The 22366-nt window shown below is 49.4% G+C and overlaps 1 protein-coding gene across 1 annotated transcript; it reads left to right on the top strand.

Annotated features, from left to right (window-relative positions):
- Window positions 1–599: 599 nt before the first annotated feature.
- LOC111152463 (ETS variant 7) lies at window positions 600–21334 on the top strand. Its single transcript, XM_022510955.1, has 8 exons — window positions 600–605; window positions 2331–2460; window positions 14703–14867; window positions 15249–15374; window positions 17202–17417; window positions 18975–19117; window positions 21013–21113; window positions 21217–21334. The coding sequence occupies exons 1-8, from the start codon at window positions 600–602 to the stop codon at window positions 21332–21334; spliced, it is 1005 nt and encodes a 334-aa protein (XP_022366663.1).
- The last annotated feature ends 1032 nt before the right edge of the window (window positions 21335–22366 follow it).

Below are 22366 nucleotides of genomic sequence, written 5' to 3'. Positions count from 1 at the left end.
AGGGCCCAACGGCAGGCCGGGCTGGGGTCAGGGCCAGGAAGGGGAGAGGCACCTGGTCCAGGCGGACAACCTAAGAGGTCCCCTCCCATCCAAATGCGGAGACACACAAGAATGACATGAAGTTGGTCTGTTGCTGTCCTGACCTAAGGACCAAGGGTTCCCTGGTCTCCCCAGATTCCACAGAATCTCACCTTCGTGCCCCTGGGAGCCAGGGCCAGGCTGCCGGAGGGGCCGTCCTCTAGCGGGAGGCTGCGAGCGGGACCAACGGCTCCTGGCTGGCGAGCCTAGAGTCGCCGCCGCTGCGCTCCCGCAGGGCCCGGCGCCTGCCCTCCCCGGAGCCGGCCGGGGCGGGAGTGGAAGCCGGATCCCGCTCTTTCGTTTTCGTTTCCCGGAAGGATAGCGATTACCGGAGCGCTCTGAGACCTTCCTGGCCCGGGAAACCCGAGGGCACTTCTCGAAAGAGATTTCATCCTACGTGACCTTCCAGTTTTGGGGACCCAGTTAAGGGGCGAGGGAAGGAGGGGCTCAGCGCGCTGAGCAGCCGCAGCCAGGGGAGCGCTCACGACTGACGGCGGGGGGCTGTCTCACCTCCACCTGTAATGCAGGTAAGAGCCTGGCGGAGGAACCCCGCCGGGCGCACTCGAAGCCCTCCCCGCCCCCTCCCCCCAATCCCTCCCCCACGACCTCTGTTTCTGTACTCATGTTATCAGAACTTTTTCCTGGCTGGAATCTCACTTTCAAACGCATTCCCAAACCTCACCATCCATCCTTCACCAGCCCTCCCTTCCCACTCACCTCCGGCCTCACTGTCTCTCTTCCGACGCTCCCTCTACCCTCTCCCCCCACCCTTCGCCCGGTGTTATATACTGCTCCTCCTTACCTCCTCCTTACCTCCTTCTCACCCCTACCATCATCCAGTTGTGACGTCCCTGGAAGTTCCTGCGCAAACCAGACCCGAACCGCTGGCAAATGCCACCACAGAGGGGCCCCCACTTCTTAGAATTCCTTCTCCATTTGCCATATTTCCCCAGCAGCCTCAGAACCGCCCCAGAGCAGGGACCCCTTCCCACCTCCAATCCAAATCCATATTTTTATCAGACCTCGCCCTGGCTTTCATGCTGAAGCCCAGAGCTCTCTCAGTAGCTCCCGGGCTGGCATTTCCCAGGCAGTGAAAACCCCGGAATTGGCCGGTCATCATGCTTGGAAGAGGGTAGAAGGGTCCACAAGGGGCTTCCTGCAAGTGTGAAACCTTAGACTCTTCTCCGACTGGGCATGCGCTGCTCTCAGGCGGTAGCCTCTGAAGCTGGGTTACCTGGGATACAGCATTGGGGGAGGTGGTGTAGTGGGGGTCAGCCTGAAACATGGTGAGAACTACCCCAAAAGGTGTTAAATCCCCCTCTGTTTTGTGGTTCCAGACCCCCAGTCTTTCACTGCAGGCTGCAGTCCTCGGACATCCAGAGATTAATGTAATTCTCTTGAAGATTTTAGTTTGAGAAAATGACTTGCTGGGACTGGTTTCACTTTTGCTTTTCACGGGCTGGCACCTGTGGCTGGGCATAAGCCCCAAGGTTACTCCTGTCACTTTTTTCATCCCTCCGTCCTGAAGCATGAACCATATCCTCTCTGAGGCTAAGCTGGTGGTAAAATTGTAAAGATACAGGCTTCCCTTGGTGGGACCTTGGGATTCAGAAATGTACCCTTCCTTTTTCTCCCTTGAAAACAGCATTTACTTGTTGGTTTATTTATTTCTGACTTAAGGTCTCTGTATCCTGGCCCCTCAGGTTCCTTGTGTCCTCTCACCAAGGTCCCAGTGACTATTTCTAGGCTCTTGAGTTTCCAGCTTACAAGTCAAATCTTGGCAGGGAGCCTTCTGTGGGGTGAGGCATGTGCATGAAGAACTTGAATCAGAAAAATGAAATTTATCATGTGTCCACTCTGTACAAAATGTTGAAGTTACCAATCTGAAGACATACATGGTTTCTACCTTGAAATTTTTAAAAATTTCTTATTTATTTATTTGAGAGAGAGAGAAGGAGGGAGGGAGCATGAGCACAGGGGAGAGAAACAGAGGGAGAGGGAGAAGCTGACTACACGCTGAGCAGGGAGCCCTACATGGGACTCGATCCCAGGACCTGGCATCATGACCTGACCCAAAGGCAGTCACTTAACTGTCTGAGCCACCCAGGTGCCCCCACCTGGTTCCTACCTTTAAGATAGATGCAGAGATGGATGCTCTTTCCCTTTAAGAAAAATTCTTAATACATTTAAGGATGACCGAGCCTTCACTGAGAAGGCTTGTTTTTGACTGCCCTGGTTTTTCCTCTTTCTAGGAGGGAGCACTGGCCAGCTCTTCCGTGAGGCCGGAGGCAGCCACACCACCCCGGGGCACCCAGGCCAGATGTGAAGCTAGAATGAACTTGCTGGGTGAAGGGGGAATCTGCAAGCTACCAGGAAGACTCCGTGAGTAGAGAGGAGGAAAAAGGCTGATGTTTTCATTTTATTTTTTTTTAAAGATTTATTTATTTATTTGAAAGAGAGAGCAGAGGAGGGAAAGGGCAGAAGGATAGGGGGAGAGAGAGAATCTCAAGCAGTCTCACTGCCCACTGAGTGTGGAGCCCTATGACTTGGGGCTGGATCTCATGACCTTGAGATCACGACTTGAGCCAAAATCAAGAGTCTGACGCTTAACACACTAATCCCCCCAGGCGGCTCAGACTGATGTTTTTAAAGGACATAAATGTGACCCTCAAGGTAGTTACTTGAGGAACTACCTTCCCTCCATCTCCTATTGCTTTGCTGGGTTTTCTTTAACTTTTCATTGATGAGGAAATCAGAAGAGGGAAACGTGAACGCTCACAGTGGGGAATGTGGTTACCATGGCCAAGGGTGAGGACAGGGCAGGCAGTCTCCTCATTAGTAAGATGAGGGTTGGAATCAAATGAGCTATGGGATCTCTTCCAATCTAAAGACAAGAAGTTGGGGACACTCCTTCCAATGAGGTAGTCAGATGGAGTTAAACAGTGAACAAAAATTCTATGTGTGTAGAACTCTCTTTTAAATAATTACGTTTAACTGTTATTGCTTCAAAAGTTGCATATGTGTATTGTCAAAAATTGGCAAGTGGTGGGGAAGCATAGGAATACGTAGAACAGGGAGTCTGGGTGGCTCAGTCAGTTGAGCATCTGCCTTTGGCTCAGGTCATGATCCCAGGGTCCTAGGATCGAGTCCCACATGGGGTTCCCTGCTCAACGGGAAGCCTGCTTCTCCCTCTCCCTCTGCCAGCTGCTCACTCTGCTTGTGCTCTCTCCTTCTCTGTCAAATAAATAAATAAAATCTTAAAAAAAAAAAAAAAAGGAATATGTAGAACAATCAAATCAACCCAAAGAGCACCACAAGAAACCGACTGGCCATATCTTCTTATTTCATTTTCCTAAGTTATGCTCTTGCCTGAGGAAGCTCATAACCAGAGAACAGGCCATAGATTCATGTATTTATGCCTATGTTTCAACTGCCAGAGCTGAGAGGTGGGAGAGCTAAGGCTCAAGAGCACGTGGGTCTCCATGCTAAGACCAAACCTTGGTCCTGCTGATAGTCTTCTAAGATAGTTTTCAACATACTTCCTAAGCCACGGGAATCATAGACTAGGCAGCAAGCTGCCTGCCGGTGGGAGGTCTTAATGTGGGTGGGGCTCTTGGGGCAGCGTAGGCAGGTACCTGTGATCTGGGCTGGGAAGCATCCAGGCCACTTCTTACTAGGCTCACCCAGTGGCTGGAACACTGCCTAATTGATTTCACATCCTTCTGATATCCTGGCCTTGACCTTCTTTTTCAGCCACCAACTGGGTTGAGCAGAATGTTGGTTATGACTTCATAGGCCTTGGGAAGACCAGGTTGCCCCCAAATGCCCCTGCCTCTCCTCTCCATAGCCTAGCATTCTTTTAATGAGGAACAGAGCCTGTGGGAAGATGGGGACTCATGGATATGAGAAAGCCACAGAGCATGAAGGAGGCCCTCATGCCTCAGAACTGTGGTGGAGGGAACTAGCTGTGGGATCTAGGGAGAGGAGCAAGAAGCTCTACAAAGAACCTCTGTTGCTTTGTTTTGTCCAAATGCCAAACCTGACTGGTAGCTTGAGGCTCAGGGATGTTCCAAGAAGATATTTGGCAATGGTTACATCGGTAGGAGGGTAGGATTTGGGCTCTGTTTCCAACCCAAGCCACAGTGATGAGGGAAAATGGGACTTTGGGGCTGGACCTAAAGACCCTGGGTGTTACTGCTGAGAAGGACATTTGATGTCATCTTATGGCAGCTGAGGACACCGATTCTCAGAGAGGGACGGAATTCTTTGCAGGACCCACAAGGCCCTCCAGATTACCTCCTATGGCCTCCCCTATATTCAAAGTCTACTTCCATAATTGGCACACCTAGTCCTAGGATGTCAACACTGATAGAGACCCTAGATGCTGCCTCAGGTAATTCACTCATATTCCAAATAAGGAAATTGAGGGCCAGAAGATTGTGTTCTGCCCAGGTCAGTGACCTCCCTGCCACTGGGTGCCTAGCTCAAGGTTACTGGGTAAGAGGGTACAGGAGGAGGAGTGGGGATTTAGAAAATGTAGTCATCACCTTGGTAAATACAATTATGCCAGCCTTTTAATTTTTTGAAGCCCCCTTTGATGGGGCCCCTCCGAGATGGTTACCAGGCCCTCCTGCCCATTTCTAGTGACAAGAACTTCCTCTCCTCTTCAGCCAGTTGGTTCCCTGGTTACTCAGTTCCGGGAGCAGGGTCATGTGATCAATTTAGAACTCCTTAGGTACTAATCCTATTGCCTTTGATTAGATTTCTCCAGAAGCAGACCCTGAAATACTTCCCCATAGAAGAGAGAAGGAAATCTAATTTAAATTTGAATTGTAGGGGCGAATGGATGACTCAGTGGGTTGTGTCTGACTCTTGGTTTCAGCTCAGGTCATGATCTCAGGGTTGTGCGATCTCTGCCCTGTGTTGGGCTCTATGCTCAGTGCAGAGTCTGCCTGGGACTCTCTCCACCTGCATGCAGGTTCTCAATAAATAACTAAATAATAAATAAATAAATAAAATTTTTTTTAAGATTTTATTTATTTATTTGACAGAGATCACAAGTAGGCAGAGAGGCAGGTAGAGAGAGGGGAAAGCAGGCTCCCCGCTGAGCAGAGAGCCCGATGCAGGACTCGATCCCGTGGGATCATGACCTGAGCGGAAGGCAGAGGCTTTAACCCACTGAGCCACCCAGGTGCCCCTAAAATCTTTTTAAATTTTTTTAAATGGTCCCAATGGGGACCTCTGGGGGACAGTGAGAGTACACCCTGAGTCCTCCCAGCCCCAGGGTAAGGAAGCAGGTTCTTCATCCGCCCTGGGTGAGGCTGCTTCCATTGACTTCACTGCAAATTGAGAAGACCCCTCCTTTGGGGAGAAGCTGAGCCAAACCCAGCCAGGGCTTGGCTTGGCTTCATCCCCACTTTCCCATTCCTCTCCAGCTTTCCACGTTGCCCTTTGCATTGGCTAAGTCAGGTGCAAAGTCAGGGACTGACATTTGGCATTTGGCGGCCTTCAGAGAGTAGAGGTAAAAGCCAAGGACCATGGGCATGCCTAAGTAGCATTTTCTATGCTTCTCATCTTAGGTTTCATGAGTCATATTTACTTCTGAAAATATTCAGGCAACCCAGTTCTGGCCCTCAGTAAATACCTAAAAGTCTTAAAAGATAGGGTATACGAAATGACTCATTTTCCTCTCAACAACATCCCAAGTAAGCAAACTGCTGACACCTAATGAAGGGTTGACCTTTCAGATGGCTGGGGTGATGTCATTCCTATTTCTTGAAATCGGGTTTCCACTGCTGGGCATCTCATTGACATTTATCCTCAGTAACCCATCCCATTCCCTCCTCCACCTCTGGCTTCTCTTCTAATCATCAGGGTGATTTGCCTCAGCAGGAAGGTGAACCAACAAAACAAATTTTTTTTTTCTTCAGTAGCAATGTTTACTCATCTAAACCTCACATTCTTTTTTTTTAATTTTTAATTTTTTATTAACATATAATGTATTATTAGCACCAGGGGTACAGGTCTCTGAATGGCCAGGTTTACACACTTCATAGCACTCACCATAGCACATACACTCCCCACAGTCCACAACCCAACCACCCTCTCCCTATCCCCCACCCCCCATGCCCCCCCACCCCCCCACCGCAACCCTCAGTTTGTTTTGTTAGATCAAGAGTTTCTTATAGTTTGTCTCCCTCCCAATCCCATCTTGTTTCATTTTTTCCTTCCCTACCCCCCAAGCCCAAGCCCCCACGTTGCCTCTCAAATTCCTCATATCAGGGAGATCATATGATAATTGTCTTTCTCGGATTGACTTATTTCGCTCAGCATAATACCCTCTAGTTCCATCCACATCATCACAAATGGCAAGATTTCATTTCTCCAACAAAACAAATCTTGCTTATAGCTTTGTGAGCTGGCAATGAGGGGAACACACCAACAATTTCCCTGTAGAGCTTACATTTCCGTGTTTATTTGCCTGACAAACAAAGATGTGCATTAGAGTAGTTCACAGTTCCCTCTGAGGATGACTGTCCAGTCTTGACACAGGACGTGGGCTGGGACGGAGGGGCTGGATCCATGAGGCTCCAGCACAGTGCCCTGCACTCACAAGGAGACTCACAATGATGTCTTCTTCTCTGGAGGTGGAGAGCGGAAGAGGATTCACATGGCCCCTCCCCCCAGTCTGCATCCTGGACGGTTTTCCCAAGGCCAGGATGAGTCAGGAGCTATGAAGGCAGTCCAGCCCCTGGGACCCCTTGCAGGAGCCTGGCTGAGGTCCCCCAGGGAGGGAGTCTGGGAGGAGATGATGCAACCTTTTGGGACAGCTCAGGGGATTTTGAGAAGAGGCAGTTTAGAGCTGTCACCAGCATGGCCGCATTTGATGATAGAGACACTGAGACTCCTCATGAGAAAGTCATCTGTGCAGCTGATGGCCAGAGGGGCCTCACACCCAGAGCTTAGTTCTTGGTCCTGACTCTGCATTTTCCTGGAGCTCATTTCCTGGCCCAAAAACAAAACAAACAAACAAAAACAAAACAAAACCAAAAAAAACCCCTCTTGAACTTGAACTTGCCACCATTGGATACAGAGGAACCCGTGTCTCTGCCTTTTGAAATTGATTTTCAAAGCTCCTAGGTGTGAATAAGCCATGTGAAGAGACCATAAAGTGCCACCTGCAATTTTCAAATGTCATGGGCAGAGGGATGACACCTCTCAGCAACTCCTTGGCCATGTCAAACAAGGGAAAAGGCCCTTGGGGGAATTCCAACAGATGAACTTGCTGCTCACTTTCACCCCCTTCACCTACAGAGAGTCCCCTGGCACTTTATCTTCCCATGTACACACGGGGGTAACGGAGGTCTCTTGGGAGGCTTGTTGACGTGCAGGTTCTGATTCAGTAGCTTGAGGGTGGGGCACAGCCTCTAGTGAGCTCTATGTCTAGTAGACTTCTGGGTGACACTGCTGCTGCTGCTAGAAATACATTTGGGGGATGCCTGAGTGGCTCAGTTGGTTAAGTGTCTGCCTTCGGCTCGGGTCATTACCGCAGGGTCCTGGGATCAAGTCCAACATCGGGCTCCTTGCTCAGCAGGGTGCCTGCCTCTGCCTTCCTTTCTCCCTGCTTGTGCTCTCTCTGATAAATAAAGAAAATCTTTTAAAAAAAAAAATACATCTGAGGGACTTATTTTATATAGCTATGTCCTAACAGTGCTTTTCAGTTTTTGGTCAGGACTCACTAAGGAATGAAACCAATTTAATGGGTCAAAATAAGTATGTTTAAAAAATGAAATAGAATGTTTCATGAATAGTTTGAGCTCTTTATATATACATGTGTGGGGGTCATGATATAGAATGCATTTTTTTTAAACTGTGGGTTGAGGTCAGAATGGTCTGAGAAACTTTGCCCTAGGTTGAGGCATATGAGAAGCAGTAAGTTGGATGGATGCAGGTGCCAAGAGAGAGGTGGGGTGGGGTGAAATGAGGAGGCTGGAGGCTCAAAGGGAATGTTCTGGAAGCTTTGAGTATTCACAGTGATGTTGCCACCTGCCAATGAAAGGGAATGTGGCAAACAACACACAGATGGGAGATTCCAAAACCCCAGGATCTGGCAACAAAGAACCTCCTCCTTCCTGAAGTCACGATCAGGGCTAGACCATGTGCATCTTTGTGCTGATTAAAAAGACCTCTCCTTTCTGAGGAAGCCAAGCCGAAGCCAGCCAGGGCTGGGCTTGGCTTCATCCATACCCTCCCATCACTTCCCTCCAATGGTGCCTTTGTGCAAGACACAACACAACTGTTTGCACTAGCCCTGGCCCAATGTCTGGTGACCATAAAGCTGAGTGTGATTACCAAGAAAGGCTATATCAGCTGAGACAGTCAGGCAAACAATGGGGTGATGGATTTGAAGACCCTGGACAAACAGTGACCCTCAATAAGCCAAGGACAAGCTACAGCAATCATGGCATAGAAACAAGCTGCTCCCTCTGTTTTCAGGCAGGCTGCATCAGTGAGGATGTTGGTAATCATAATACATATCATTTGTTGAGTTTTTACTCTTGCCCAGTCATTGTGCTGGGCATATTGTGTTTACCGTGGTTAAATACACTTAAATGGGCCTAGAAAGTAGATTCTTATTATCCCCGCCTAACAGATGTGAACACTGGTCTTACAGCGGGGAGAATGATCTTGTCCATAGTCAGCCTCCAGTAAAATGGTGGGGCTGGGATTCAAACTCGGGTACCTCAGACCCTACAGCTGTCACTCTCTCTGAGCAGCAGCCTCCAGTGTGGGATGATGGCAACTCCCATTTTTATCAGACTGGCCAAGCACTTTACAGTTCCTTGTATTCTTCCTGCAAACCCTGCCAGGAAGGTAGAAACCAGCTGTTAGTTCTAGATTTGGTTGCTCATGATTGGTCCAGCTCTATCATTCTAGAGATCACTCTATCTAGCAAACTGCAGGGGTATGGTGAGGAGTAGCTGGGAAATAGCTTTGCTCAGGAGGGGAAGGGTAGCTTGAGGGGGTCTTAAAATCAAGACAGAGGAGTTTTGACTTGCTGAGGTTCATAGTTGGGAGCCATGTCAGTTTCTTGAGCAAGAGAGTGAAAGGGATGCCATGGAAAGAGAGACCTGGTTTGGGTGGGATTGGGAGCTGGTCAGGATGCCTGTAAGTCTTTCACCTCACTAATTTAGACAGTTTATATTTATTGAGCATCTACTATGTGCCGGGCATTGCTGTAGGTGCTGGAAAGATAACAGTGACTGGGACTGGCAAAGTCTGTTGTCATGGAGCTAACATTCTAGTGGGGGATACAGTGACTGCTTAAGCAAGATGCCCAGTGATAAACACAGTGGAGGCTCATGTGGCCCAGGATGGGGAGGGGAGGCTTTGAGTCCTGCCTTACTCTTGGGGGTGGATGGAAGGTAGTGCTGACTCTTCAGGGAGATACACAAACCCTCCAGCAGTGTCTTGGACCCACAGTCTCTCCAGCTTCCCCAGCTGGGGACTCTGTCCAGACCTGTTCCAGAAGCCAAGAAGCAGCTGAGCTGGAAATCCCCAATGATCATGTGGTTGGAGCTGGGAGAGTAAGGTGATATCAAGCTGGAGTCTTGAGACACAAAGATGGTTGATGTAAGGAACTGAAAATACCATGGATCACAACCAAGAGAGGGAGGAGCCTAGGCAAAGCCCCTGAGGGGTGGTCAGACTGGTAAGGGGAGACTCCGTTAGGCTCATCCCAGTAACAGGGTCAGGAAGATGTCTGGGGGGCGAGGGTAGTGGATGCCTTAGATAACACTTGCCAGCAATTATGGAACTCTTAGGTGTGGGAGGCCATTTGCCAAGCTTTTTACTTGTGTCACCTCGGCTAACGTCAAGAGCTCCACTTGTGTTGGAAGGCACAGACCACGTGCCAGACACTGGTCTTTACATTGATTATTCCGTAGAATCCTGATGACAGCCCCATGTCGCTGGTCCTGTATTGCGTCACCACCCTCAATTTGCCGATGAGGATACTGAAACACAGTCGTTTTGCCAGTTTCCAGCTGGCCTGCCACCATCATCGATCCTTTTTGTTGTATGTTTCTCCTTTTCCTTTAGGGATGATTTACATACTGTCATGTGTACAGATCTCAAGTGTACAGACGTGGACACACTTGTACAGCTACCACTGAGATCAGGAACTAGACCATTTCTAGTGCCCCAGCAAGTTTCCTTGTCCCTCTTTCCAGTCCATTCCCCTCCAACTGGCCAAGGGTGACCGCTCTTCTGATTTCTCCCCCTATATTAGCATCTGTTCTTGATGGCATTTTTAAGTCTGGCTTCTTTCCTTCAGCAGAGTATCAATGAGCTTTAAGCCATGTGTCCTGAGTAGCAGTGTCTTGTACTCTCTGTTTTCCATTGCATGGAAACAACACAACTTGATTGTCCGTTCTCAGACTGATGGGTATTTGGAATGTTTCCACTTCTTTTCTATTATGACCACAGCCACAGGGGACATTCGCATACATGTCTTCTGGTGGATGCATTCCCACCATGGCTCTTAGGCGATGCTGGATTGCACAGTATGTAGCCTGGGCTCCTAACCCCTGCTCCATCCTGCCCCTCAAACAGCACAGCAGCCCCGCCAGGCAGTGAAATGTTATCCCATTTCACAGAGGAGGAAATGGAGGCTCAGAGAGGTTGAATGGTTTGTAGGTGACTTGGCCAGCAAGGGGCTGAGCTGGGGACCCAGACCCTGGGGTTGGAGATTTGGCCCTGAGCTAGGTGGCTGATCCACTGATTGGAATTTGATCCTTCCCTGGGGGCTCAAATCCTATTGGAAGGCCCTTTATGACCCTAGTATTCTTTGAAACACGAGGACAGGAAGGTCCCTTTTCTGTACTTACTGGACTGGAGGTGCCGGCAGCAAAGGGATGAAAGGCAGGGATAGGCGTGAAAAAGAGGTAATGAGAGAAAAACTAAATCTCACTCCGGGGCAATGACAGGCTTCATTTTCAAGTTCTACTGTGTGATCTCAGAGTCTGTCACAGGCAGCTTGGGACGTCCCCAGCCCATGTCTCTGGACTGGGTAGCAGGACCACATCTGTGGTTGATGCTGTCTGCCAAGTTTACAGTTTCCTTCTCTTCATGTAGTTCTAGAGTTTCCCTGGAGGCAGGAAGCCTGGGGAGGGTGTGAAATCCATCCCCACCCTCTGGCCAAACAGGCCTGTGTACACTCCTCTGACTCAGGAATCATAGTCTTAAATTTTCAGGCCGACAGCCCCAAATACCGTGAAAAAGGCAATGCCATAAAAATGCAATGGCCCATGGGCCCCCAAGCCCCAACAGCCCTGGCTGGCCAAGGGGCCCGCCCTGACACTTCTGAATCTCGCTATCGGGTGGTTTCTAGCTTTCACACCGCTCAGCTTTTGTGTCTCAGGCCCTTCGGCAATCACTGGGCTGATCTCCCATGGAGGCTCTAAATTCCTCTTTCCACCATCAAGGTGTCTTTTCCCTGCCTTCCTGCCAGGGGTAGGTGTTATCATTAAAAAATGCTATCTCATTCTCTGATTGTGTCTGTCCCTGACTAGTGAGGTGTCATGTCTTGCCACATGTTTATTAGTGGATTTGTTCTGCTGCAGAGATGCTCAACTGGAGGCAGTTTTGCTCCTCTCCCCTAGGGACACGCAGCGATGTCTACAGACATTTTGGGTCGTCACATCTTATTGGTGTGTGTGTGTGTGTGTGTTTGCTGCTCACATCTAGTGCCCAGAGGCCAGGGATGCTGGGGAACATTCCACAAAGCTCAGGACACCCCCCACAGCAAGGAATGATCAAGGCAAAATGCCCGTAGTTCTGTGGCTGAGAAATCCTGCTTCACTGTAAATTGCTAGTAAGATGTTTTGTCTTGGGGAAAAAAAAAAAAAAAGAATCCATTTGGAGATGCTCTTCACCATGATAGACATTAGCCCTTCATCTGTCATCTATGCTGCAAATATTTCCTTTTATTCTGCCCTCTTTTAGTTTTGTTTATGGTCTCTTTTACCACATGTACAAAACTTAATGTAGTCAAGTCATCTTCCACTTATGTAACAGCCTCTGAGTTTCCCGTCTTGGTTGAGGTTTGAGGTCCCCCACCCAACCCCTGTTTAATGCATGTGGGTTTCCTATTTCCACTTTTTTTTAAAAAAAGCTTTTATTTTTCTTCTTTTTTTTTAAAAGATTTTATTTATTTGTTTGACATAATAAGAGAGAGAGACAGACAGACAGACAGAGAGTGAGAGACTACAAGCAGGGGAGCAGTAGAGGGAGAGGGAGGCTCCCTACTGAGCAGGGAGCCTGATATGGGACTCAATCCCAGGACCCTGGGATCATGCCCTGAGCCCAAGTCAGATGCTTAATGGAATGAACCACCCAGGCGCCCACAATTTCTGTTGAGGTTTCTATTGTTCTATTCATTAAGCCTTAATCCCATCTGGAACTGATCTTTCTAAGTGGAGACCAGTGAAGGTCCAGATATATTTTTTTCCAGCTTGAAAAAAAAAAAAAAACAGTTGTGGTTTTAACATAGCTCAAATTCACTATCCTTTTCCACTGAATTAAAACCCCTATCGTGTATTAAATTTACACACATGCGTGCACATGTGCACATACTTCTGGGCTCCATCTTTTTCCCTGATATTTGTCGGTCTCAGTAATAGCATCACATCTTGATGATGTAGCTTTGTGGTATGTAGTACATGAAGGCCAGTTGCCCCCTCTGTTCTTTTCTTCCCCCTTAAATACTTTATTGGTTAGTTTCAGAAATTTCTTCTTCTTCATTATTCATTCTTAGGTCCCCAAAGAAAGTTAAGGGGAACCTCTCCTTCCTCCCAAACTGGGCTGTGTTGCTCTGCCTTCTATGTTTGTAGCCCAGGGTCCTTTCCCTCCATGTGGCTGAGCAGAATTATCATTAGATAGTCATTGGGTACACTCTCCTGCCAGCTTCACTCTGTGCTGGGTCCCCAGCAGGGGCACAGTGCCTGGCACATGGCCCATGCTTGTTAGATATTGGCTGAATTGATGACAAATGGATAATACACTTGCACTTTTTCTTTTTTCTTTCTTTCTTTTTTTCCTCCTTTTTCTCCTTCCTCTTCTTCTTCTTCTTTTGTAAACATGAAAACAAGTTTTATCTCTTGTGCTGACCAAGACAGTCACAGGGTGGTTTAGTCTTTGCCACTGCGAAAGTGTGGCCTTGGACAGGTATCTCCCCTGCCTCAGTTTTGCTACCCATTGCACCAGCCCTAATGAGTCCCAACCTCCTCCCACTGTGACACAGGATCCTGACAGGGCTGAAGTGTTCTTGGAAGGAGACACACCACACAAAGCAAAGCACCAGGCCACCATCACGGTGGGCACAGGGCTGGGGGCCCTAATACTTTTAGGGACCCACAAAAAAGTTCTGATTTCTTTTGAAGTCAAGAGAAAAAAACTGAACTTTTAGGCAGAAGAAAATGTTTTCACTAGGGAGAGGGTGGTTGTGTTATGAACATTGGGGAGGGTATGTGCTAAGGTGAGTGATGTGAAGTGTGTAAACCTGGTGATTGACAGACCTGTATCCCTGGGGCTAATAATACATTATATGTGATTTTAAAAATAATAAATTTAAAAAATTTTTAAAAATAAAATGTTTTCACATATAACAATACACTTGTCTTTCTACCAAGGCAGTTATAAAATAAAATTTTAAGTATATTTTAGGTGAGGAAGGGGCCTCTGAAGGCAAGACTACCAAGGGCCCACAAGAGTCACAAGGTGGCCTGGTTAAACACAACCCAGGTGAGGGAGGTAAATAATTGGCATTAGGAGCATAAGAGGTCCAAGCAGAGTAGACATGTAAGGAGGAGGAATAAAAGAAAGCAGCTCCTTGTCTGGGTATTGCCAGAGACAAGAACACACAAGCTGGAAATGGGTGCAGGAGACTTCTTTGTCCTCTGGGCTGTTCCCTGAGCAAACCCAGACCTGAGCTGGCACAACAGAGCAGAAGAGTGCAGCGGCCAGACAGACCTGGATTCTGGACCTGGCTGTACCTCATGCTGCCCGTGTGACCCGGGAGTAGTCAGTCTCGGGGAGCCTCAGCTAACTCATTGGGAAAACAGTAACAATAACACGCCTTCTTCACAGGACTGTTAATTATTTAAACCATCACTCAACATAGGTTGAGCACGGCCTGTGGTCCAGGCGCTGTCCTTGGTGCTGAACACATACACCAATGTGTCCCCGTGCATCCAGCCTAGTGCCTGGCACGGAATAGTTCAGTAAATATGTGTTGAATTAAGAACTGGAAAACAGGCTGGGGTACCAAAACTAAAATAAGTGAACACATACATAATGCATAGATAATGATGAACATAAACTTATAACTATGCGAAGTGCAATGAAAAGGAAAGTGAGGTGCCAGGAAGGAAAAGAACAGGACATGGTGACCAAGAGGGAGACAAGAGAGGACAGCATTGGTTCTAATGTAGCATTCTGGGTGGGCTTCTCAGAGAAGGGGACATTCCAGAGAGGACCTGAAGTGGAAGGATGAGTGACTGTTGTGGGGAGAGCTCCTGCCCCCGCCCTGTTCTCTCTCCCAGTCTCTGTCCCTGTGGTTGCAGGCATCCAGCCAGCACTCTGGAGCAGGGAGGACGTGTTGTACTGGCTGCGCTGGGCTGAGCAGGAGTACTCTCTGCAGTGCACTGGGGAGCATGGGTTTGAGATGAACGGCCGAGCCCTCTGCATTCTCACCAAGGATGACTTCCGGCTTCGTGCACCTGGTTCAGGTCAGGGGAACTCACTGGATTCCCTCTAAAATGTTCCGATGGAAACCCAGGTAGGCCCAGGAGAGAGATGGAGGGATATTGAAGCATTGGTTGGAGGAGCATGCTCACCTCTCAGCATGGCAGACGTCCCCCTTTCCATAAATGTTTGCCTGGTCGTTCCTTGCAAGAGCAGGCCTGCAGCAAAGGAATCTGTTTGGCTGTTGTTTGCAGAGACCCAGAGATATGTCCTGCTATCATTTCCCCTCTGCTTCCCCATGGCTCTTGTCTTCTCTACCCACTTCCACTCTGCCACTTCTCATCTCATCAGCACGAAGCTTGTGACTGACCCCAGCCATCGCCCCAGAGTCAGGTGACTGACTTGCTCCCTTCCTCCACTCCTAGGTGACGTCCTCTATGAGCTGCTCCAGTACATCAAGACCCAGAGGCAAGCCCTGGTGTGTGGACCCTTTTCTGGAAGGGCCTTCAGGCACAAGGTGTCCACTCAGTGCTGCCCCTGCCTCTTGGAAGGTGAGGAGCTCTTCTCAGAGCTCTGGGACTCTCCCCCAAGTTGGCCTTACTGGGAAGGATGGCAAGGCTTCCTCTAGGCAACCTAAGGGAAGAAGCAGCTGTGTGGGCTGAGCTCCCAGCTCCCCTCTGCCCTGCCCCCTTAGCCCTCACCCTGGCCCCTGTGACTCTCGGCAGCCCTCCTCCTCCTGTCTCATTTCTCTGCCCTCTTCTCCAGCAAACATTTCCTCTTCTTCTGATCTCCCTGTGGAAATTGTCCTTATTAGGGATTCTAGCAGCCTGAACGTGGGGATGTCCACATCCACCATCAGTCCTTATCTATTATCATGGCCTACAACCCAGTGGGTCATCCCCCCCTACCCTCAAACTCTTCCCTGGGTTTCCAGAACACTCCACAGTCACTCCTTCTCAGTTTCTGGCTTCTTTCTTCCCTATTTCTCAGTGTTGGGGTACCCCACAGCTTGGGGGGCTTTTCTCTATCTGGACTCAGACCTAGGGTTTTAAATACCATCTAGTACTAATGATCCCTACATATGCCCGGACCTCTGTGATTTCTAGATTTTCACACCCCACACTGCCTACCCTACACCTCTCCTGGGATGTCTAATGGGCATCTGAACCCTAAAGCTCCTAAAGCAAACACCTGATTCCTGTCCCACCACCCTCCCCACAGCCATGCTCCTCTTCCAGGCTTCCACATCTCAGCAAGCTGCAACATCATCCTCCCAGTTGCTCTGGCCAAAATGTTGGACATCACCTTTGATTGCTTGCTTTATCTCCTGCTCAAATCCCCACCATCAACAAGTCCTATTGGCTGTATCCTCAAAATCTATACAGAACCCACCCATTTCACACACCTCCCCTGCTGCCCATGGCCCAGCCCCTATCACCTCTAGACACCAGCATTGGTGTCCTTGTTTTCACTCTTGACCTCCTATCATCTATTCACAATAGAGTAGCTAGAGAGATCCATAAGTCAGATCCTGTCATTTCTATGCTCAAAATCTTCCGATGGATCCCGTTATACTCAGAGTCAAAGCCATAGTCCTTACAATGACCTCCTGTCCTCTGTCCTCTCCCACCCCTCTTGCACTTGCTCATGCTGGTCTACCCGCAGTGGCTTCTTTATTGAACAAGCCAGAGACACTCTTGCCTCAGGGCCTCTGCTCTCTCTGCCAGGAATTCCCTCCTTTAGATACACACATAGCTCACTTCTCTACTTCCTTCACATGTCTGTTAGATGTTAACACTTCAGTGAGACCTTCCTGTACCATTATGTACCTCTGTCTTTCCCAGGATTTCCCATCCGCCTTATAATGTTTTATTCCATCCCCCCTCATATTATATATTGTTTCTATTTCCTTTTTTATTTTAATCATCTCTCTCCCTTTCCAACCACCACCACCCCCCACTCCCCCACTGCTACAATACAAGCTCCATGACAGCAGGGGCTCTGTTTTTCAGTTCAGTGGTATGTCCTCAAGGTTTTTAGAACAATGCTGGCTCACAGAAGGTTCTCAATAAATATATTTTTGGGTGCGTAGAGAGGACATAGGACTGAGATACAAGGCATCTGGATTCTGGACCTGGTTCTGTCATCCCTTGGAATAGGTTTGAGAGATTGAGTTACTTGTCTGGGAGCTGGGGTTAGCACCTGGTCTATCTGGCCCTCACCCTTGCCCTCTGTGCCTCCCTGACCTTCCAGCTGGGAACTGGATGGGGGAAGAGCATTAGAAGTGCTGCCCACAGGGCTCCCAGTCGTGCCATTAAGGGGTCTGGGCTGGGGGAGGCTCTGGGCCCACAGAATCAGTGGTACTTACCTGCTTGCAGAGGGGACTGGGCCACTTCCGTTGGCTCCCGGAAGCAATCTCCTGCAGCAGCCATCACACCTGGGGCTGGCCAGCTCCTCAAGTCCCCTGGCCAAGTGGCCCCTCAGCAGGGAGGAGTCCCTCAACGTATCACACTGTGCGGAGCTGGGCTGCAGGGCTAAGGGAGCCTGCTCCTTCCCCGCCATGCCACAGGCCCCCATCGATGGCAGGATCGCTGGTGAGTAGGAGACCATGTGCCCCTGGCCCAGAGGGAGGTGTGCTGAGGCCAAGTCCCAGGGGTGGGTGGCAGGGAGGAGGGCTGTTTTCAGCTTGAGAATGAGTCTGTGCTGGGTTGTTGGGGGATATAGGGTGACTGTCCATATGCCGGCCACCATCTGGCCGCAGCAGGCAGCGCTGTCCAGGGTCGCCAAGCCCACCCTTTCTCCAGGGCAGGGACAGTGAAGCCAGTCATAGTCAGTGAGATTGGCATGGCATACTCCTCTCCTTCGAATTTTTATTTATTTCTTTTTAAATGGTTGGGTGCTTACTGGGTACTGGGTGTGATTCTGAGAACTTTATTTAATCCCACACCAGCTTTTGGAGTTTTGTGTTAGACCCATTTTATAGGAAGGAAATGAGGCAAGGAGAGGTTAAGTGACTCCACCAGGATCAATCACACAGCAGTAAGTGGCAGAGCTGGGGTGTGACCCCAGGAAGTCTGGCTCCAAAGCCTGAACTCTAAGCAGGTGACACAATTTCTCTCTACATTCATCAGTAAAGGGTTGATTAAAGGCCGCCAGACAGACTGACAGATAAACCGCCTGCTTAACCACCGCCAAGGGGTGGTTTGTTCTAAGACACCACAGAAGGGGCAGAAGCCTAGCTTCTGGGTTGGAAATAGCTGGGAATCACTAAAACACAAATATCAGGTCTTTTTAATAATGATGCTTAATATTCTTTGAGCACTTGGGGTGCCTGGGTGGCTCAGTGGGTTAAGCCTCTGCCTTCAGCTCAGGTCATGGTCTCAGGGTCTTGGGATGGAGCTCCGCATCGGGCTCTGAGAGCCTGCTTCCCACCCCCCTGCCTACTTGTGATCTCTCTCTCTCAAATAAATAAGTAAATAAATATTCTTTGAGCGCTTACTCTGTACCAGACCCTGGGCCAAGGGCTTTTGAGTTTATGTTACTTAATCCTCATATCACCACCTATAAGGTAACTGTGGCTTGGAAGAGGTTAGGGAACCTGCTGGAAATGACCCAGCTGCAAGGCTCAGGGAGGGGGACTAAATCTCTTGCTCCTAGGCCCCCTCTGCCACTTGTCCTCCAAGATGGGCACATTTGATTTTCTCAAGGCCTCTCCCCAGGGGGCTCAATGGGGTAGATTTAATAATCCCAATTTAATGGAGAAGCGGCTGAAGGGATGGATCTGGAGACAGGTGCAGGCCACTGGCCACCCTCTGGCACCCCCACTGCCTGCCCTTGCCACCATGAAGGGTGTTGGCTAGGTTAGACATCTTGGTCTAGGTCACTAGGAGACTTCGGTGACTGGGGAATCTGTCCATATCTCTCTGAGCATATTCCATCATCTTCCTGGGGATAAAGGTAACCACTTCCTAAAGTTATGGGGAATAAATGAGGCAATGAGCCCCCACACGTGACTGGTCCTGTTGAAGCTGTCATCTTGACCATCCCACTGCATGCCTGGGCCCTAGCCTAGAGAGCGCCAGAGCACCTTCCTAATACCTGTCCTCATAGCTCCAGGAAAGCTCTGTCTACACCCCTGTGCTCAATTGCAGACTGCCGGCTGCTGTGGGATTATGTGTACCAGCTACTCTCTGACCCCAGGTACGAGCCCTACATCCGGTGGGAAGACAAGAATGCCAAGATCTTCAGAGTTGTGGATCCAAACGGGCTTGCCAGACTCTGGGGAAACCATAAGGTAAACCACAGACAGCAGGAGGGGTGGCCTCCACACATCCAGAAGAGGACAGAGCAGGGGTTCAGAGTGGACCTGTCAGCACTAGGGGATGGTCCTCAACTGACCGGGGAGGGGAGGGCATCCCCAGCTTCCCTAGCAGCTCCAGGAGTGTTGGGATCAATTTATTCTGGGAGATCCTGGGGGACAACAGGATGTTACTTCTATAGGATGGGGACTGTCCCTGAAACTCAGGGGTCTTGCCATCTACTCGCTCAAAACCACTTTTGCTTAGCACTTGAGACTCTCAAAGCGTTTTTACTTGAATTGTGCAATATGTGCTGTGGGGCAGTTGGACCAGATGAGGAGACCGGTTTCATGGTTTCCTGGAGAGAGCTGGGGTAGAAACCCAGGTCTCAGGTCTTATGTGGCTCTGGGCTCTACTCTATTTTAAGGATTGGTTGATTGATGGATGGATGTATTGATTTGTGGCGGGAGGGGCAGAGGGCGAGGGAGAAGAAGAAAAGCAAACTCCCCGCTGAGCAAGGAGCCCCACTTGGAGCTTGATCTCACTACGCCAAGATCATGACCGGGGAGGAAATCAAGAGTTGGGCTCTCAACCAACTGTGCCACCCACACAGCCCTGCAGTGCCCCCTCTTGTTGCTTCTCAGGGTATTGGTGGCTGGAAGGATGTAAATGACTCAAAGCTGCATGTGTTCACCTGGTCCAGTCCCCATGTAGTACAGGGAGGGAAACTGAGGCCCAGAGAGCAGCAATTCCATTTAATGAGTATATGCTACATGCCGAGCACTGTGCTAAGTGCTCGCAGGGTTTAGCTAATTTAGTCCTCACAATGTACCTGCAAGATGAATGGTCTTATCCTCATTTGAAGGCCAGGGAAACGGATGCAGAGAGGCAAGGAAACTTATCCGAGGTCCTGCAACTGCCAAATGGCGGAGCTGGGGCTTACGGTGACATTAAAGCCCAGCCTCTTTGCCCTTACTCTGCACCGTTCACCCCTCAGAGGGAGAATAGATAAAATGACTTAGCTAAAGTCACACAGCTCGTGATTTCCTCCTACTGCTGTGCTCCCCTTCCCATGCTGTCTCTCTGACTGTGTTTTCAACTAAATATATATGTATTTGTTGCTCCAGGTGACACTTGCTATTTAAAAACAATGCGTGAAGGGTGCTAAGGTCGTTCAGTTGGTTAAGCGTCTGCCTTCGGCTCAAGTCAAGATCTCGAGATACTGGGATCGAGCCCCACATCAGGCTCCCTGCTCAGCATGGAGTTTATTTCTCCCTCTGCCCCGCCCCTCATGCTTGTGCTCACTCTATCTCAAATAAATAAATAAGATCTTTTTAAAAAAATTTTTTTAAAGTAAACGCAACAGCTGATTTACTCCTGCCCCATGGTTCTCAACCCCGTAGGTAGTGCTCATTATTTCTCCTCCATCCTTCCCCTGCTTTTCTCCTTCCAAACTCAAAAGACTCTTAGAAATGCTGACCGCAATCTGGACTGAAGGGGTTAAGAAACCACCCAGTTCAATCTGCTCCTTTCTTTTTCTTTTTTTCTTTTTTTTTTTTTTTTTTTTTAAGAAATGGGGGGAGTGGAGGATGGGAAGCAGGGAGACAGAGACAGATACTTATTTTGAGAGAGAGTGAGAGTGACCATGGGGAGGGGCAGAAGGAGAGGGAGAGAGAGAATCCCAAGCAGATACCTGGCTGAGTGTGGAGCCCATCGTGGGACTCGATCTCCCAGTCCTGAGATCATGACCTGAGCTGAAAGCAAAAGCCTATGCTTAACCACCTGATCCACCCAGGCGCCCCCAAACTGCTCCTTTCCAGGTATGGAAACTGAGGCTTGGAAGGAGTGGGGTGGGGAGAGGAGGGTGATGTGGGACTGCTTTGCCTTCTAGAACCGGGTGAACATGACCTATGAGAAGATGTCTCGTGCCTTGCGCCACTACTATAAGCTGAACATCATTAAGAAAGAACCCGGGCAGAAACTCCTATTCAGGTGAGTAGCCTAGGGGCCAAAGTGAAAAGGGGAAGTGATGATGTTGGGTGGCCTGGAAGCAGCTGGGGCAGGAGCTGATTTGCAACTGGGGCTTGACTTCCAGATTTCTGAAGACACCCAGCAAGGTCAGCCAGGATGAGGACAGCCGCCTGGAGCAGCCAGAGAGCCAGCATCAGGACAGGATGGATTTCAAGGAGAAGATGCTGGAAGTCTCTCCGTGAGGGTCAGGTGGATTCTGGGCACCAAGCACTGATGGACAGAAACTGAGTATCCCTTGATGGCAGCTATATTTCGCCCGGTCGTCTCTGCCTTCCTCACAGAGCAGCAGGGATCCCCAATGGGTTTTGCACTCACAGGATCATCACTGTTGTCTCAGATCTCAAAGCTGCCTGGGCACCCAGGAGGCTGAGAACTGGGAGGTTTTACATTCTGGACACTGTGGGGGACATCGTTCTTGAGTAAGGCAGCCCTGGGGCTCAGTGGGGCGTAAGAGTGAACTCTCTCCCTGCCCTACCCCTTGCTACCTGCTCAGCTTGGGAGCAGTTGCTGGGCACCAAAAGAGTCTCCAACTCAGCTCCTTCAACTTAGAGAAGAAGGTAGCAGGGGCCCCTCATGGAGCCTTAGCTCCTTCCTCTTTTGTAAGAGGGACCTGTCAGTCTTAGTAATAACATCTAACAATGCTAACTGACATTGAAGTGACCCCGTGTGCCAGGCCTCTTACTAAGGGTCCTGCCCATATTTTATCTCATTCCATTCACACACCAAACCCCCAAGGTTTAAAGATGGGGAAACAGAGGCAAGGCTCACAGAGCTTGGGTGTCTCTTCAAAACATAGCACTGTTCCTTGGCTGGTCGGTTGGTGTTAATGATTCTGCATGTCTCTGGGGCCTTTAGTGACTCTGGGGCCCTTCTCAAGCCAAGGCCATGGCCCTGCCCCACTGCCCTCGGCATCTCTGGTGAATGGTTCGCCTCCCTTGGCCCAACCTTCTTTCCTGTTTTCAGTCCTTTGGTGACGCTGTAACTATGACCCAGCCGAGAGGACCTCTGCCTCCTGAACCTGTGGTCTCCTACCCACACCTGCCACATGATCTTGGGCGGGTTGTTGTCTCTCTCCAGAACCTCAGGCTTCTCTGTAAAATGCAGATGCTGTTCCCAATCTGACCTCACAGGATTGCTAGAAATCTCCGTAAGACAACATTGGTGACATGCTTAGCGTGTGCCTGCTCTGTAGGGACCACTTAGTCTGTGTTCAC

Source organism: Enhydra lutris, unplaced genomic scaffold (assembly GCF_002288905.1).
Source record: "Enhydra lutris kenyoni isolate GAN:26980312 unplaced genomic scaffold, ASM228890v2 scaffoldscaffold28, whole genome shotgun sequence".
In the NCBI taxonomy this organism is placed as follows: Eukaryota; Metazoa; Chordata; class Mammalia; order Carnivora; family Mustelidae; genus Enhydra; species Enhydra lutris.
The sequence above is the reverse complement of the archived record's forward strand: the minus strand, read 5'-3'. Positions and strand labels throughout refer to the sequence as shown.